We start from the raw sequence: 18,428 nt of genomic DNA, 5'->3' as shown, positions 1-18,428 counted from the left end.
TCTTCACCAAGGAAGCGTCAAGAACTGCTGGGAGAAAATGGTGTGCAATTTGGACATGTTAGATCATGATTCCATCTATCCTGGTCACCAATCACTATAGTATCTAGGTGTAAATACTTCATTTCATTTGAGCTAGCTGGCACTCATCCCAGGCAGTGGTGATTCTGCAGTTTCCCCCTTCTCTTCCTACAACACACTGGTTTTCAAATAAGCAGTGCTTCTGACTCACTTCTGCTTTACAACAAGAAGAAGAAGCTTCTTCCGGTACCACTGATTAAATGTTGCAGCTAGACAGCCAGCCCTACATTAATAGCAAGATTATGTAATACTTCTGAGGCTGAATATGACAAACTTCTTTGGATGTGGCTAGGCCAGCATGAAGTATTCTGAGAGCTAGATCGGGTCTGTAGTGCATGGTTCGATGCCCTGTGTTACAACAGTAGTGAAGTACGCTTAGCCAGTTTTTCTCCAGTTGAACAGCATTTTCCTCTGAAGTCTGGAAAACTGCATTCATGGATATGCTTTTATAACCGATTTCCTGAACAAATGCCTCATGAAACTATACATGCAGGACCAGATGTCTGTGCTTCCTCTACATAAATGTAATACTCTAATTGAAGATCATCCATCCTTTTATACGTGGGATTGATCTGAGCTGCAATTTTTCATCGATGATTAGAATTAAACTTGATAGCTTCTCTTACGGAACACTGAGAATGTGTATATTTTCTTCTGTAAATAAGAATAAAGTTGAATACAGTCTAAAAAGCTCCAGAGAATATGATATGGAAAAGTACAGTAATTATACTTTTTGTCCTAGAGAGAAATGTGGAAGAAGTTGTTGGAGAATGCAGGCAATAACTATCCGACTTCCTTGCAAAATGTGACTTGGACTATATTTCTACCATTACAAAAAAACAAAAACATCTCCTCCTGGTCCCCCCTCCCGCCACCAACCACAAATAACCTCAACCTATTCTTTATTATTAAATAAAGAATTAAGTTGGAAATACCAAGAATGTTATTGGAGGCACTGACAATAAAGCCTGGATTAGTGCTTTCTCCACACCAACAAAAAACAAAAACACACAGAAATGTAGCTAGGGTGACCAGATGTCCCAATTTTATAGGGACAGTCCTGATATTTGGGGGTTTGTCTTATATTGGCACCTAATTTCCCCCCCCCCCCACCTCCTGTCCTGATTTTTCACACTTGCTGTCTGGTCACCCTAAGTGTAGCTGCTAGGTAACTGAAGATTCAGCTAACTCCGTGGCCACTCGGTTATAATGGATGCTAAGACTTTTAAGTGTGACTAACCCATTTAACCGTCAGGATATTGAATAGAAAAAAAAATGGAGATTCCAAGTGCATGCTTTTGGCGTTTGGTATGGTTCTAATGATTGCCTTATCTCTTTAGTTGTAATCCCTTTCCTCTGCTACTGACCGATGCAATGCAATCCAATTGGTTGGCAATCATATTACAAGCTAAAGAGACTTAGTGCTTTAACAAATGCATCCGATGAAGTGAGCTGTAGCTCACGAAAGCTTATGCTCTAATAAATTTGTTAGGCTCTAAGGTGCTACAAGTACTCCTTTTCTTTTTGCGAATACAGACTAACACGGCTGCTACTCTGAAACCAGTGCTTTACCAGTGATCCATGGTACAAGGTTCCTCCAATACTTTTGCAGCAGGTCAGGCTTAAAAGAAACTGCTCCTTAGAGCAGGGACTGTCTCTTTGTTACATGTTTATACAGCAATGTGGTCTTTGAACCTCTGAGTGCTACTGCACTGTAAACTATAGTGTCTGACTCAAAGGCAATTTTTCAATTCACTCAGACTGTTGCTGGCTTTTTTGCATGTGCCAATTGAACACACATGGGTTTTGCTTGTACATCTACTATTTGGGTGTAAAAGTGATAGTACACAAATCATGGAGTGATGAGGGTGGCAATGGCTTTAGTAGACAGGGTAACTTCCTCCCCATCTGCGGCTATCTGATCTGACTAGCAACAGCTGGGATGAAAGGCCGCAGCTTGGTCAGAAGAGAGTAGCAGCCAGAGAGGCTGGGGATCACCCTGATGGGAAGCTTCTCAGACACAGCTGGCAAGGAGCTGCCTAAGGCACAGGCCCAACAACTGCTCTAGGAATGGGGTCGGATACCTGGAACAACTAAGTGGCTTGCTTTCCCTCTACTCCACAAAGTGAGGGAATGGACCGAACTTACTAAGTCCCTTGTAACAGACCCCTAGGTTACAACAACAGCAGGGGTTAAAAAGAAGTCAGCAAACTGAAAGGCCAATGTATCCTCAATGGTCGCATAAGTAGAGAGGAGGGGAACGGCACCCCCTCACACCTGCATACTCAAGTTGTTTGGGTGAACAGAGAGGTGTGTGTATAGAAATGGAGAGCAGGTTGAGGCCCCTTTGAAAATAGGACCCTATAACTTCAGTAAAAAGAGATTTATTCGCAATTCAGACCATTAAGTTCATAATGTTCTAGTCAGCACTGTTGAAGATCGACCTGGTACTACTAAAACACCCTATCTCTAGTTTTAACATCAGTTATTTAAAGGTATTTATTTGATACCATGGAGTTTCTTTTTAAATTACTGATTCTTGTGTAAAAAGAAAAGGAGGACTTGTGGCACCTTAGAGACTAAGAAATTTATTTGAGCATAAGCTTTCGTGAGCTATAGCTCATTTCATCGGATGCATTCCCGATATATTTTAGTAATCTTTGGGGGTTGTGGCTGGATTGTTTTTGTGCCATGGGAAAGAAATATACAGAGTGAAAAAATAACTGTTCATAAATTAGGGGTCCCTGTACTTCTTGGCATCCATTTCAGTTACTTTGGGCTAGATCCCTGCTCAGTTATATTGATATAAATCCAGAGTAAGTCCAATGGTCTTACCCTAGAATTACAAAAGCATGACTGAAAATTAAAATTTATCCTTGAAAGTTTCAATGAACATGAAACCTGGCTGATACTGAACATCACATATCAGTGTTCGTTTACACAGTGTATGTTAAACCATAAGAAATGGTAGTGTGGGGTATGGAAAAGTCTCTTTAGTTACCCATATTGGTAAAAGAACTTCCCTAGTAGAAAGTCACATTTCCTAGCCTTGTGTTCATATATAATGAGAGTCTCATGCCCTACATAATTGATGCAGACAAACTAGCTGAGCTAAGAATGCTGAGAGATCCTCAAATTTGAATTTCAAACTGACTCTAATTTTTTTTTCTTCTGAATTTTAAGAGTTTTTAAAATGAATCCTCTTGCCAACCACTGGTGTTTCTCCTTTTCATCTTGGGGTGAAATGGAGTCAATATGGATTTAATTTAATTTAATTTAATTTTTTAAAAAAATCCAAACCTAGGAGACTGGCCCAAGCCATGGAGTTTGGATCTGGACTGAAACTTCTCTGAAAAAGTTGGGCAGATAAGAAGGGGAGGGGAGATTCGGAGTCCCAGTTGAGTCTTTTAGTCTTTTATCTTTTAGCATTGACGATTCAAAATGCTGTTTATCTAGATCTGAAGATCACCTATGGAACTGCAATGACATTATTAATGAACATATCTGCAATAAGAAAAGTAGCTTGTATACACAGCACTTGCAATTCAGTAACTGCATTCCCTCTTCTTCTCAGAACTTGGTATTTGCAGTGCTCTTCGTGCCTGACGCTTCAAATGCCCAGAATGGAATCTATGGAAGAAGAAAGCATTGGAGGATACTCCTCTGAGAGTAGTTGCACTGAAGGCAAGGAAGAGCCCCTGAGAAGTCCAGCAGTCGAGCAGGTCAGGCTTCCTTTGGATTTGAGGCTCACAGCATTGTGGTTCTGCTAGGAATTTGTGGTTAAAGTAGCTTGGCCTTGCTAGGACTGGCTGAGGAATAAGAGCAGGTTTTTCATAATAATTTAGGGGTTAAGCCACCACTTGCCATCTGCTGTTTCCTCCCTTAACAAGCCCCTATTGTGGCTTGTTTACCTTAATTGTTGTCTAGTGGCATTTCTCCCAATGTAACCCTGTCATACTTAACAATTTATGATGCAATCACCAGCCTTCCAGCTGTGGACTGGATTGGGCCCATTACAGCCCATCTGTGGCCAGAGAGATTTGTGGTAAGCAACCAGCCCAGAGAGCAAGTTAACAAGACCCAAAACACAGCCCCAGCGTTATATGTAGAGGACTATCATTAGATAACCCTAAAACAAGGGGGAATGTACCTAGGTATAGAAAAGTGTAGTCTCTTAATTTTTATGAAACATTGAACTTGTTTTCATAGTAATTCAAACAAACTCAGGGAAATAAGAAGAATATTTTTTCAATACCATTTTCAGGATATTCAGTCACTTTTTTTCCCCCTGGCATCCAGTGGTACTTGCATGTTAGGAGGCTGAATTACCAAAAGTAATACTTAAATGGGTCATGACTCATGATGCAAGGTTTCTAAAACCTAATTTTAATGTATAGTAGCAGGTTCATTTTGCACTGCTACATCCATTTCAGATTTCCCTTTGCTCAGGGCATATAATATTACAAGACCTGTCTCAGTGAGACTATGAAATCCTTAGTAGTAACCTTTCAAGCCTGGAAATCTGGCAGATTTTGGTGATTTGCACTGCTCCATTCAAGGAACTTTGTTGCTCTTAGGATATGGAGCCACACATCAATATTTGACATAACCGAGACTAAAAGAGTATTTTGGTTTCAGCTCATTTATAAAAGCAAGCTCAGTGCAAAAATGTTTATTGTAAGCTACTATGATGGGAGAAGTGAGTTCCCATCAACAGTTAATGTTCAGGACTGGAGCAGTTAAGTTGGATTAAAAAAAAAACCCCAAAGAGACTTTTCAATCATGCTTACAAACATCTCACCAAGGCACTTGCTCTTGATCATAGTACTATCAAAAAAACGAATGGCAAAGTGTGAAGAAAAATGAAAAGCATCAAGAATCACTGGGGAAGAATATTGTAAGGAGTTATATGAGATAATCTAAGGTGTGTTCCAGAATGCACCTAGAATATTAAGGCTGTCTGCAAGTACTGATTATACAGCCATAAAAAAATTCTTGTGGACAGAGACTGAAAGTAACATATAAGGAGGAATAAAAGTTCAACCTAGAAAGGTCCATGATTTCAAAGGGGTAATGATCTTACTGGAGGAAGGATGACCATGGGACTGAAAATTAGGTCTGGGATATGTGTTCTGATCTTGGGCAAGTCACTTACACATTTCTTATCTCATTTTCCCCTACAAAATGCTGCCTTGTCTCAGAGGGAAGGAGGACGGGAGAGGGGAAAGTAGTTGTGAGGCTTAATACATTTTAATGTTTGAAAGTTGATTTTGAGATACTTTGACAAAAGCTGCTCTAGAACCACCGAATAATACCTATAGCGATAGCATAGCATATGCTGCTATCATTGAGTTAATAAAAGGACTGGAAAGCATGCTTGTCTTTGAAAAAATCTGCCAAGCATTTGGGGAAGATTGGTGTAAATCAAACGATGATGATGATTCCTAAGAAAGAGTTTAAGGCTGGACAGATGTTGTATATGTCTCACAAGGGAATGGAATTCCTGCTAACTGCTCTTCTGAATCCCAACAAGAGCAAGATTTGGGATCACTTTCTATGCAAGTATTTTGGTGGAAAAGGCAAAAGTAATTAAATTACCTGCCTTTACATGAGTTTCCTAAATTATGAAACTGTTTTTGACTAAGACTGCGTCCATGAATATATACTGTAACGTCTGACATATCCTTTATAATCTTTACAAAAGATTTGTGCGTCTGTCTCTGTGATTCCAAGCAGTCTCTGATGTACTACCAGGATGACAATTTCAAGAATACTATAAATATCTGAATCCTTGGTTGTATCTTGCTGCTGTATACAAAATATTATCTTGCTGTTGCATGCAAAACATATTCTTCCATCATGTATTCCTCATTATTGGTACACATCATGCTGAATGATCAAGGCAGACATTACCTACAGTTTTCAGAGTAGCAGCCGTGTTAGTCTGTATTAGAAAAAAGAAAAGGAGTACTTGTGGCACCTTAGAGACTCAATGCTCAAATAAATTTGTTGGTCTCTAAGGTGCCACAAGTACTCCATTTCTTATTAGCTACAGTAACATTTATAGAACCATATCAGTTCACCTTCCAGTTTTAAGCAACTGTGTGAGTGGAAACTGATCCAGTGAAGAGCCCAGCAATGTTTTCTGCAAGAAAACCCTTAAGCATTGCATTTTCCCTGCTGGTGATGTAGGATACCAGGCAATTCACGTTATGCCATGAATGCAACTTGCCTTGTATTAGTTAGAATAAATGCCTACATCTCTATACCACATGTATGAACACTCATTGCTAGAACTTGTCTGCACACTTTCTTAAACTGGAATTTAATTGCTTTGTGTTTTTAAGGTTCTGTGCACCAATGTATGCCCCGCAATCCATGTCACCGATATTAAGAATGAAATATTTCACTTTTTCCAATGTCCCAAATGTGATTTGGAAGAAAGAGGGTTTTGTACAAAGTAAATGGAGGTATCGCTGTCTAACAGGAAAGGAAATCAATTACTCTTCGCTCAGTTGTAGGTGCAACTATTTAATGTCTCCTTTTAGAATAGCTTTGAAAGTGCAAGATACAAACATAGATCTAATTGTTGCTGCAGTTCCCACTTACTACCTTGACCTGGCTCATGGGTGAACTAATATTTGAGAAGTATACATTATGCAATATTTCAGCATAAATAATTGCATCCAAAAAACTATATTAAAAGAACACAGAGATTAAAGTTGAACACTCAGATGTTAGGAAATGCCAGGATTCAGGTTTCCCATGCCACCTTAATTTGGCACCTTGTATCGTAATGCATATGCAGTCTTAATTACACAAAAACATACTATTATTTTCCACAAGATCCCTGTCTTGTTTGGTGTGCAGGATGGATGGATAGTGCTCTGGGAATGAATGAGGGTTGTTATGTAGTGAATGAGACTGCTGTCTGTAAGACTTGTTGTTGCAGAAGGTGTATGGTGACCATGTCGGGGGGACTGCAGGAAGAGAAAGGACTGGCTCATGGTTAAGGCAGTTGGATACCATCCTGGGGAACTGGATTCTATCCCTGCCTCTGCCACAGAGTTTTGGTGCAATGCTGAGCAAATCACTTAAATTAAATATTCATAGTCACTGATTGTGTTCCTTGTGTTTCTGGTTGCTCAATTTGAGACATCTAGGGCCAAAGTAACAGAACTGCTGAGTGATCGTAACTAACTGAAGTTGATTAGAGCCATGCTTTAAACATAAAGTGCTATAAAAACACCAAGTACTCTGAAAAATCAGGCTCTAAGTGCCTTAAATTGGGCATCCAAAATTAGTGGAATGTGACAATTTTGCTCTTAATCCATCTGTGCCTCAGTTCTCCATCTGTAAAAAGGGCAATAATCCCTCCTGTTTTCACTGGGATATTGTGAAGATAAATTCATTAATGTTTGTGAAGCACTCCGATGCTATAGTGCACCACAGAAATGGCTAGGAAGGGTTTGAATGGTATTTAAATGGAATCGTATTTAAATAAGGCCTGAGGCCACACATTGAAAGTGAAGGATTAAAAAAAAAAATCGAATACATACCCATTCACTGAATAAGCCTTAGGTCCTATGGAAAAGTAGTGTGTGTTCATGAAACTAAAGACAGTATCATAAAACAAGGGGATTGAATTATGTGTAAATCTGACATTTATTAACTTTTGAGTGTTTGACTTTAAAATCTTAATGTTCTTTTTATAATGTAATGTTTTAATGTAGTTTGATTTAAAAAAAACAAAAAACAAAAAACCACCACACCTCCAATTAGCGGCAGCAGAGCTGTAGAATCCTGGTACCATGCCACAGAATTTAGGTCCAGCATCCTACAGCAAGCTAGCTGATATGGGGGACCGGCAATTTTTTTTCCAATGTGCGCACAGACCGGCAGCTGATGGCTCGCGGACTGGCACCGGTCCGCAGACCACCACTTTGAGTAGCGCTGTCCTACAGAGTGCCCCTTGCCTCGACTGTAATCTATTTGGGTTAGTATGTCTGAGCGTCTCTGACTCAAGTGGCTGGCCCCAATGAGGATGACAGTCTGCTTTTTACTTACCGCTGAAGAAGTTACTGGGTTGGCTCTAGTGGTAAGTGTAATAGTGCCACTGCCATGTTATAGGGGTACATATAACCTTTTGTAAACCTAAGCCATGTCCTGTGACTGAGGCCAAGAAATAAAAATTAGTCTTTTACCAGCTTTCTTGTGTGGCACATCCTTATTACTTAGGGGATTGTATCTTTGACGTGGTGAAGGTTCCAAATTTTATGACTAAATCTGATTCAGGCCAGTCTGAAACAACCTGATGTGCAGAAACATGCATGTGGGCTTGTGAAGGTATTTAGCCACCAGAGGGCTGTGTGGCCACAATTTTTTTGGCAGATTTTTGGCCCTTTATTGGTTCAAATGATCCAGTCACTTGACTCAAGTGGGTGAATGGGTTTGTGTGCATAAAGAGATTTGACTCTGAAACGAGTAACCAACTTTTCTTATGTCTCTGCTCTGTTGCTAGAAAACACATCAGATTGTGGCTTACTTCTGTTTCTTAAATTATTCAAAACCCCAGTTTGGTAGTCAGCATCTTCTAATGTAAGCTATATAAAGGCGGTACCATTGTGTAGTGAATGCAAACCTGTCTTGCACCGTAATCATTCCTAAAGTGTACTCCCTAAATAATGAGGATCCAAACTAATTTGGGTGAAGTGGGGGTAATATAAATCTCAGTTCATATGCTTGTCTGTTATGCCCAGTGAAGGGATTCTGTATACTATCCAAAATGAACCATTCCATGGAGGAGTGGGTAACTTGGGGCATGTATAGGCCCCTGTCTGCAATGAATAGCTGTTTGATAGTAGCATGCATAGATCTGATTACTCTTCCCACACTGGAGATGGGCATAGAAAGTGGGCGGGGGGAGGGGAAAGAAAGAACGGTGATGCTTTTACTATATATTTTGAAAGAAACAAAATATTTTTTTTTTAAAGACAAGTAAGGAGCCTTCATTTTGTTATCTGGACTATGGGGGACGGTAGATATTTAAGTAGACAACATATGTGGTTACTACTACCCCTGGATAGACAAACGAACTTTTTAGACTTTAAAAAAAGAAAAGGAGTACTTGTGGCACCTTAGAGACTAACAAATTTATTAGAGCATAAGCTTTCGTGAGCTACAGCTCACTTCATCGGATGCATACGCTCACGAAAGCTTATGCTCTAATAAATTTGTTAGTCTCTAAGGTGCCACAAGTACTCCTTTTCTTTTTGCGGATACAGACTAACACGGCTGCTACTCTGAAACCTGTCATTATGCAAGGCACTTTTTAGACTTTAGTCATCCTCTCCCTTTTCCAATTACTCATGTGGATTTACATATCTGCCAACGTTTCAGATCCATAAATAAGGCCACTGGAGGAAAAAGTTTTAAATCCTTTGATGCACACGGGTCTAATAGAAGACTTCGGAGGAAAGGGGGACATTCACCTTAGAGGAACAGGCATAAAATCGGTGCCATTTCGTCTCCCGGGTTGGAGGAGTTGAAAGTTTGCTCAACCGTGATAAATCAGTGCAACTGGCTGTGTTGTTCCCACATGTTAAATTATGTCCTGGCTGATGGCGATGATGAGTGTGTGTGGCTTGGAAAGGGTGTGGATGTTGTTGCATGTGCCTTAAAAATGTATGCTTCCCAGCTGCAGTTGTGCGCCGGGGCGCTGAAGCTCGTGTTTTTTCTGTGTCTCCAGGGCAAGGTTTAGCTCGGCTGGCTGCGTGTCACACACAGATGTGACTCTTGTCTTCCCCCTGCAAACGTTCAACCCGGACGGCGCCCCCCCCCCCCCCCCAAAAAAAGCAACAACTTTAAAACAACACAAAACAAAAAGTCTCCAGCTCGCCCCCCCAGCAGCGGCAGCGCCCCGGGAGCTGATGGAACAGGGGCTGGCGGGGGAAGTGGGACGCAGGAAAGCGGGACCACGAGCAAAAACTTCAGCGCTGCCTAAACTTTTCTCTTCCCTTTTAACGCGCTTCCCGGGCCTGGCTCCCATTTTCCCGCGGGTTGCGTCTGATTTTTTTTTTTTTTTTTTTTGGTTCTCCCCCCTCCACCCCTTTCCCTTCCCTCTCGCTCTCCAGCGGCGGCTGGACGCCTGGAGCCGATAAGGAAGAGGGGAAGCAGCAGCGGGAGAGCTCGCCGCCGCGGCGAGGGGGAACCGGCCAGCCGGGGGCGGGGGGGCGGGGGGGGAGAGCGCGCGCAAGAGCCCGAGCCCGGCACACGCGCGGCGAGCTCGGCTCGTCATAAAGCTCGCCGGGGCTGCTCGGCTCTTTTGACAGCTGGGCTCGAGCGGCCTCGGTGGGACACCTCTCTCGCGCTCGCTCTCTCTCTGCGCCCCCCCCCCCCACGCCCGGGTTTGCACTTGCCCCCCCTGCCCCAAGAGCAATGCAAAGCGGCTGAGGGTTAAAGGGGAGCAAGGAAGCAACGTTGTCCTTTCAGATCCCCTGGCAAATCCTTCCAGCCCAACAACAACCAACAAACCACAAACCAACCTGTGGAGGCTTCAGACCCAAACCTGGGTCCCTCCCGCCCCCACAGCAGCTCGCGGCTGGGGCTCTTGGAGGAAGTTTTGAAGAGCTCGAGAGAGTCTCTCTCTTCCCCCTCCTCCGTGGGTGGGTGGTTTTTGTTTTTTGGTGGTGTTTGTTTTTAGTTCAAATCACCTGAAGGCTTGGGGGGGGGGGGGAGAGAAAGAGGAAAACCGAGAGGAGCAGAGAGCCCAGAGGCAGAAGGAAGGGGCTGGTGCAGGCTCGGCTGCTGAGAGGCGATCAGGAGACAGGGGGTGCACTTGACAACCAGCATGCAGAGATGGTAAGAAGTTTCCAACAGCTTTTCGGTTTCATTCTAGCCTTTACTTTTTATTTGGTTGTTAATACATTGTGCAGTAACCAAAACAGCCCGGCTCGGGAGCGTGTTCCAACAAACAGCTGGGGGGGGGGGGGGAGGGGAGGGGAGGGGAGGGGGAGACATGTGCTACGTTGAAATAATGATTTAAGTTCTCCCAAACTTTCAGGCAGTTTGGGATGGGATGGCCACAGGATTTTGCTGCTACTTTCCTTCCACCAAAGGTGAGGGGATAATTTTTTTTTTTTTAAAGTTGGGGGAGGGGGGGGGGGTTGAGATTGAATTAGACGGACTGTGGGGTGAGCTTTTTTTTTGGAAACCACCCTCTGCTTGGAAACGAGTAACGTTTGCACACAATGTAAAGGTCACCTTTGGAAAGCGGGAGAAGATGGGGTGGGGGGCGAGGGTGAGAGAAACAGCGCCTGAGGCCGGGAGGCAGAAGTGTAAATCCACCTTCCATGTGCTTGCAGTTTACACCTTTCCCATCGGCAGTTGTGCCCAGGACTTGTAGGGAAATATTGATGTGCTCGCTGGAAGAGGGGAAACAGCTTTCAGAGCATGTTTGCTGGCTCTCCTGTGAGCAGATGAAACGAGGCCAGTTCTTTTACACCAGGATTTTAGGAAGCAGGTTTTTTGTTTTAATTAAAAACATGTACCTTAAAAATAAAAACCGAGATGACTCCGGATCTCAATTGGTTTAAGTCCTCTCGCCTGGGCTGTGGTGTGACGATACCTTTACAGCTGCAAGGAACAAGCACATTTTAGGAAGCAAATGTATATGAAGCTTGACAGTCATGTTTCTTGGGCTAAAAAGTATAGTTCGTTCAGCTAGTGAGGAGCAGGGACCAGCCCATATTGAATAAAGTAGCCTGTTGCTTGACCACTCCCATGCTTTTAGTAAGCTTCCACAATAAATTGCTATTGTTTACCCACACTTGGGGATTGGATGTACTGTGGAGATGGGATAGTATATATAAAAAGGGGGGTGGGGAGGAGAGGAATGAGACAGGGCGGTTAGTATTTTTTCCATTCCTTCCTTAATGTGGCATGTCTTATTTCAGTGATGAAAGCCACAATTTTTGGAGTGTAGGAAATGCCACTGTTAAATGCAGGCAACAACAAAACCCCACCGAAAACCAGGGGGGAGGAAAGGAGGAGGGGGAAAAAGCAGCATGTGCCCAGGACTGGTTACAGCAACACGGACAGAAATTAAAGTGGTTTTGAAAGCAGCATGCAAATTATGATGATTCCCATTTACCCTAGAGTCAAGCTGTTGTAAAATTGATGCACAAAAGACATGTAATAATCTGGTGTACTCAGGATTAAAGTGGCAGAGTGTCTTTTTTGTTGCTGTTGTTCAACCAACAGTTAAAACGTCTTTTAAGTAAGCAGTCAAAACAAAATATTACATGTTTCTCTTTTAAACTTGTGTGTCCTTCAGACATGGAAGCTAATTAAATGTTCGGAGACAAGGAGAGGACTTTATTTTTCATTATGGTATCTTCCATTTACCATCTATATTATCGCTCATCTCATAGTCGGGAATTACTTTTAAAATAGGGTAAGCATTATTGAGTTCATTTCAGACAATAATATTTAATAAGCCTGATCAGCAGATACTGCTTAAGAATACCAAGTCCCTGAAAAAGTATGTGTAACTTCCCTTTCCCTTAAAAATTGGAGAAATCTTCAGTCTTACATTTAATGAGGCATAAGTGCTTGGTGTTACACTTAAGCTGTCCAGCATTAATGAACCTTCTAGCTGTATGTATGTTCTGCTTTAAATTCCTAAAGAGCATGAGATTTAAAAATTAGATCACTAGATCTTTTGCAAGTTATTTATTTGGTAATTTCACATGATTCAGATGCAGGATAAGATGAATGTCAACTTTGTACTTATTTGTTATGAGAGAAGTTAGAAACTGCTTTTCAGACCCCAAAATATGAACTCTTCTGAATGCACAATGCTTAAACACAAAATAGAAGGGTTCTGGTTTAGTATATTAATTTTTTTTAAAAAATTGTTAAAATATTTTAGGTGGACAAATCTAGGAGATGTATGTGTTTGTTCACACTGTTTGAGGTTTTATACTTGAAGTGTATGTGTCAGATGGGGATATGGGATTACATATAACAGAAGCAGTAAAGGAACAGACAAAAGCAGAGCTGACTATTTCTGTATTAAAATGTAAGTGCTACAGTTTGACTTTTCAAATGAGTTTTTGCGTTCAGTGCTTTACATAACATTTTGTCCTAATCTTGCTTGCTGTCAGGGATGTTTCATGGTTGTGCAATTGCTGCAGTCAAGAATGCCAATTTGCATTCCAGGAGTGTCATTTGATTACTTTTATCTGCACAGCTCCAAGACTGGCCCAGACCTCTCATTTCATCTTGCCATGTCACGAGTCAGTGCTGTGTCGTCTTTTCAAAAATCTGCCTGATTTAGACAAGAAAGAAAAGTACTTTCATGTTGCAGCCGCACTCCCCTGCTAAGTTGTCAGCAGCAGGATGTGATTCGCTTGGGCCCAGAAGAATGGTACAGAGATGAGGGTTAGGCGGTTCAATAAACCCGTGGACAGGTAGTGTGTGACATCCCAAGAGAGCTTAAGTTAATGAAGAACAGGTCTGCTTAGTTCTCCCCACTCTGACCTCGTGCTGTCCCCACAGTTTTCTCATTTGATCTTTCCCAGCAAATTGATCTTTTCTTGTATTTTCTTGCCTTCCAAGTTAGTCCTTATGGGACTGAAATTAGCAGAGCAACTTAAGTTGGATAATACAGCTGTTCAGAAAAGAAGAAATTGGACACGAGCTCAGAAGGGGGAAGGGGAAGAAAGCTATTCTTTTTGTTGTTGTTGTTACTGAGAATTTTTTTTATTTTATTTTAAAGGACTTCAAAATAGGCAGTAGCTTGGAAGTTCTTTTTTTTTTTTTTTCATTTTAATCTCTCTGGATGGTCTTTTGCACGTTTTGTTTTTTCTAAGCATACATATTTGAGACAAATAACTTAGCAGTATATAGTACAGGTTTGTTTTAGTATTTGTCAGTTGAACTTGTTAGAAATGATTTGCTAGCCTATAATGAGGCTTTTACAGTTACAGTGAGACATGCTAAATATCAATTGCACATGCCAACTACATTATTTATAGCCTGCTAAATAAGTATAATTCCATAGTATCCAATACTGAAATGCAGAAGAGATTAAACAATAAAAGCCATTACAAATGCTACATGTAAATATTGTGGTAGATGAAAATATAGTTTGCAAATTAGCACCCACATTAATAGTTTTCTGGAATACAAGCTCATGGAAACAACATTGTTTTTGAATTAAGGTACACTATGTTTAAAAACTGGGCTCTAAATAGGGGGTATAGTATTACTTTGTCTAAGTATCTTTGTTTTATTTTTTCACTGCATTTAATGGTTGAAAAGTAGGAGGCTATATATGTTAATACATACATGACTAACTTGTCACATAGAGTGTAAGGTTTCAGGTTAGAATTGTGTAAGTTGGAAGTGATTAAGAGATTCTTTAGTTTGCTGCATAATAATAAGTAATATTTAACTTTCTGGGTTTCATAGCAGATGTTCTCATTTATCATCCACATCTTTGCAAGATGTAGTATTGAAAACATCGCTGAATAAAAACAAAAACACTTATCTAAGGGAAATGCTGCACACTCTCTGTATTGCTTTTTAAAATGGAAAGGATAATTGGTTAGTTAAACTCCTCTCTGCAGAGCTACTGGGAGCCTCTTGATTTTTAGATATGCCTAAGGTTTAAAAAAATGAAAACATACTCAGAAAAATGGAATGGCTATGAAAAGAAGTTAGTAATCATCATAGATCTAGTGTTTAGGCTTTGGGGGTGACTTTATTGTGTTTTAGGTATGATGTACGTGCATATCAATAGGATTTGCAGTTGACTCATATAACTCTCAATAACTGGTTTTAATTTTCAGAAAATTAAATTGAAGAAGTCCAACTAAAATGCATTTGAGACATTAAATTTATAAAAACAAACTTCCATATTATTATTATTTGTATTATTATTTTAATTGAGCGGGTCTTTGAAGAATTCCCTTTCATACATTGGACACCGGCCTTCAAAAGTTAAATTATTTTTGTTAAAGAACGTTTACATAATGAAAATCCTCTTTACTTTCTGCAATACATGTTTGTATGGTTCAGTTTGTGTTTGACTATAAAACTAGTAAAGTCAGTCACAGAAAAGACAAGTGTTACATGTAAAGATTCCTATATAATGCAGAGGGCACAATTAGGACAGAGGATTCTCTTTAGAAAATGGATAGGCTATGAAGCAATAAGTAACAGTTACTACTTTTATTTAAATAAATGGTACTTAACAATTTAATGAAATATTTGTTTGTGTAATCTCACATTTTGTGTCTATCTCTTTCCACCGAATTTGTGACATGTTGACATTTAAAAATCCCATTGATCATAATTGCTGCATAATAGTTCTATGCTAGCTTTTATGAGCATTACTTTGAACAAACTTATTTACCATTTAAGTAAATGATATAATCCAGTGAGATAAACTGCCAGATTTGTCTCTTTATCTCTTGCACAGCACAGTAGCTCTCATTCTGTTGCTAGCTAGTAAAAGCTTTTATTTGTTGCTTATTAGAACCCTTAGTACACTCAGGAGTTTAGCTGTAATTTAATTTGGTTGTTCAAAGACGCTCTCTTGTTTTAGAATGTTTTCATAGCACAGTTTTACCACACGTTATAAATATGTATGTTCTACTATAATACATAAGCAGATAGGGTTGCAGGTAAATCAAGGCTTTTTCATCTTTCACTGTCGAGTTTATTTCTGGACTTTGTGCTACTAGAATAACTTAAACTAAGTAATAAACCATGAATGCAGATACCTTCAGATTTGTTTTCTACTTATCACTGTAGATTGCTCTTTTCGTTTCTCTTTTTGCTCTTTTCAGTAATTTTCTGTAGAGTTAAAATGGTTTACCATTTACTTAAACCTCTCTTGATAGGAAAATAATCAAACCCAGAAGGGTTCTAAAAATAGGTAGGGGCATCACAATCCTTTTTTAATGATGAAAAATAAATTGTATGTAAAACTGATTAATAAATCACAAGCATAAGAAACTAAAATGCTGTAAACTATCTTCCGAGAAGTTTTGAAGTGCCCATGATCTGATGCACCATTTGGAAATTTAGCCACATTTTTGCAACATATTACAATTTTTTAGGCCAACAGTTGTTCTGCGCTATAAAACCACATAAAGTAGTGTCTTCAGAATTCTACGAGGAAAACCTGCTGATAATGTAGAAGTACAGATTATGAACTGCTACAAGACTTTAATGATACTGAGTGTATGTGTGACACCCATTATGCTGTCAATTGAAATCATATTGAACCCATGTTGCAACTATATCATATTTGTCAAATGTGGTGGTGTTTTGAAATGTGTGATTTGTGCGTCTTTAGTCCCTGCTTTTTTATGTTCAGTACAAAGATGTAACAACAGGCACAAAACATTTTTCCCTTATTGTGACCTTACATTTGCCAAAGTGCCCCATGCTGAAATTCCTTTTCAGTGTCTTTTTTCTTCCAAAGCCAGACATGTACCCAGACACAAAAGCCTCTGTGTATAGCAAGCTGTTTTAAATATTGTGACTCGTCGATGTGCTGTCCTTTCTCTGCTTGAGCCAAGGATCTCTGCTCAGTGTCTGTGGATTACCAAGCCCCTTCTTTATTGTACCTCTTGTCAGCTATTCCTATTCATTTAACCTTTCATTAGTGTCTGTGCAGCTTCACTGTCTGGAAAGGCAAGGAAAAACCTAAAGGCCTACTGTCACAGTTATTAGATTTCTCGGTTACATCCCAGCAACCATAAAGGAGTAAGAGTCAATACTATTGTCATGCATGCTGCTATCCTGGGGTGCAACTCTTCTATGCGTGTCAAGGACATGTGCCACATGTTGATAATGCATCCCAGGGATAAATGCACAACATGGGGGATAGACCAAGGCTGGAAGTAATGAGCTTTGTAGGAGTTATTGCAAAGACAGTTTGTGCAGGAATTTTGCTTAAGAGGCCAAAGAGATGGACTTGCATTAAGTGTTGCCAAGGTTTGCCTGTGAGGTACTTGTCAATCATGTTAGTTTCATTTAAGTTTCATTTGCAAGGGGGAAAATTAAATGTTTCTGCAACTGGGAAATTTATTGACTTTTTTTTAACCTGGCAGCCATGGAATATATTTCAAGTAGTTCTCCAAAACATACTGTACTTCGAATCATCTTTTTTGGCATGGATCAAAAATTGTCAACTCGGCCAGTTAAACATTTTCAAAACTACAAGTAAGATCAGGGTAACAGAAAAAATACTGATATGCATAAACAAAGGATCAAACTAATTCTCAGGTGGTAACTCTGTTGACTTAACTGGACTTGTCCTAGGGATGAATTTGACCAAGAATCTGAAGATGCACTTGGATAACTTCAGCCACCACCCCCACCCAACAGAGCAACATCAAGGGACAGATTTTGCAGTGGGCCTGACTCTCCACTCATGTAACTCCACTGAAGGCAAATAGAATGTGATAAAGTGGGGAATCACTACTTTTGCCAACAAGATTGTAATTTACACCAAAAAAAAAAAAAGGATTTATTCCTCACTTCCCTCTCCTACAGCACAATGTAGTAATACTTTTATCACTCTTATCAAAATAATTTAATACATGCCTCTATGGAAATATGACTTTCCTAAGAATATAGAGTTAAGCTTAAAGTGAACAGAATGTTGGGAATCATTAAGAAAGGGATAGGTAAAAAGAAAATATCATCTTGCCTCTATATAAATCCATGGTACACCCACATCTTGAATACTACATGCAGATCTGGTCGCCCCATCTCAAAAAAGATATATTGGAATTGGAAAAGGTTCAGAAAAAGGCAACAAAATGATCAGGGACATGGAATGACTTCCATATGAGGATAGTTTAATAAGACTGGGACTTTTCAGCTTGGAAAAGAGACAACTAAGGAGGGATGATGATAGAGGTCTATAAAATCATGATTGGTGTGGAGAAAGTAAATAAGGAAGTGTTATTTACTCCTCCTCATAACACAAGAAATAATGGTCACCAAATTAAATTAATAGGCAGCAAGTTTAAAACAAACGAAGTATTTCTTCACACAACGCACAGCCAACCTGTGGAACTCCTTGCCAGAGGAATAGCAAAGTAATAGCATTTTTTTTAAGTACATCAGAAGCAGGAAGCCTGCTAAACAAGCAGTGGAGCCACTGGACGATGGAGGTGCTCAAGGACGATAAGGCCATTACAGAAAAACTAAGTGAATTCTTTGTATCGGTCTTCATGGTTGAGGATGTGAGGGAAATTCCCAAACCTGAGCCATGCTTTTTAGGTGGTAGATCTGAGGAACTGTCCCTGATTGAGGTACCATTA

General features: G+C 40.1%; 1 protein-coding gene across 5 annotated transcripts in view; it reads left to right on the top strand.

Moving 5' to 3' along the window:
- BNC2 (basonuclin 2) overlaps positions 1-18,428 on the top strand; it is a 453,328-nt gene that overhangs the window by 24,432 nt on the left and 410,468 nt on the right. For 3 of the 5 annotated variants that reach the window (XM_043515176.1, XM_038403570.2, XM_043515177.1), the window contains exon 2: positions 3,653-3,800. In XM_043515176.1, the coding sequence (XP_043371111.1) occupies positions 3,653-3,800 (148 nt within the window). Of the gene's footprint in view, positions 1-3,652; positions 3,801-9,947; positions 10,939-11,140; positions 11,196-18,428 lie in introns of those variants that run through there. The other 2 variants (XM_038403571.2, XM_038403574.2) reach the window with 2 other exon arrangements.

This window comes from Dermochelys coriacea, chromosome 5, assembly GCF_009764565.3.
Source record: "Dermochelys coriacea isolate rDerCor1 chromosome 5, rDerCor1.pri.v4, whole genome shotgun sequence".
Lineage (NCBI taxonomy): Eukaryota > Metazoa > Chordata > Testudines > Dermochelyidae > Dermochelys > Dermochelys coriacea.
The sequence above is the reverse complement of the archived record's forward strand: the minus strand, read 5'-3'. Positions and strand labels throughout refer to the sequence as shown.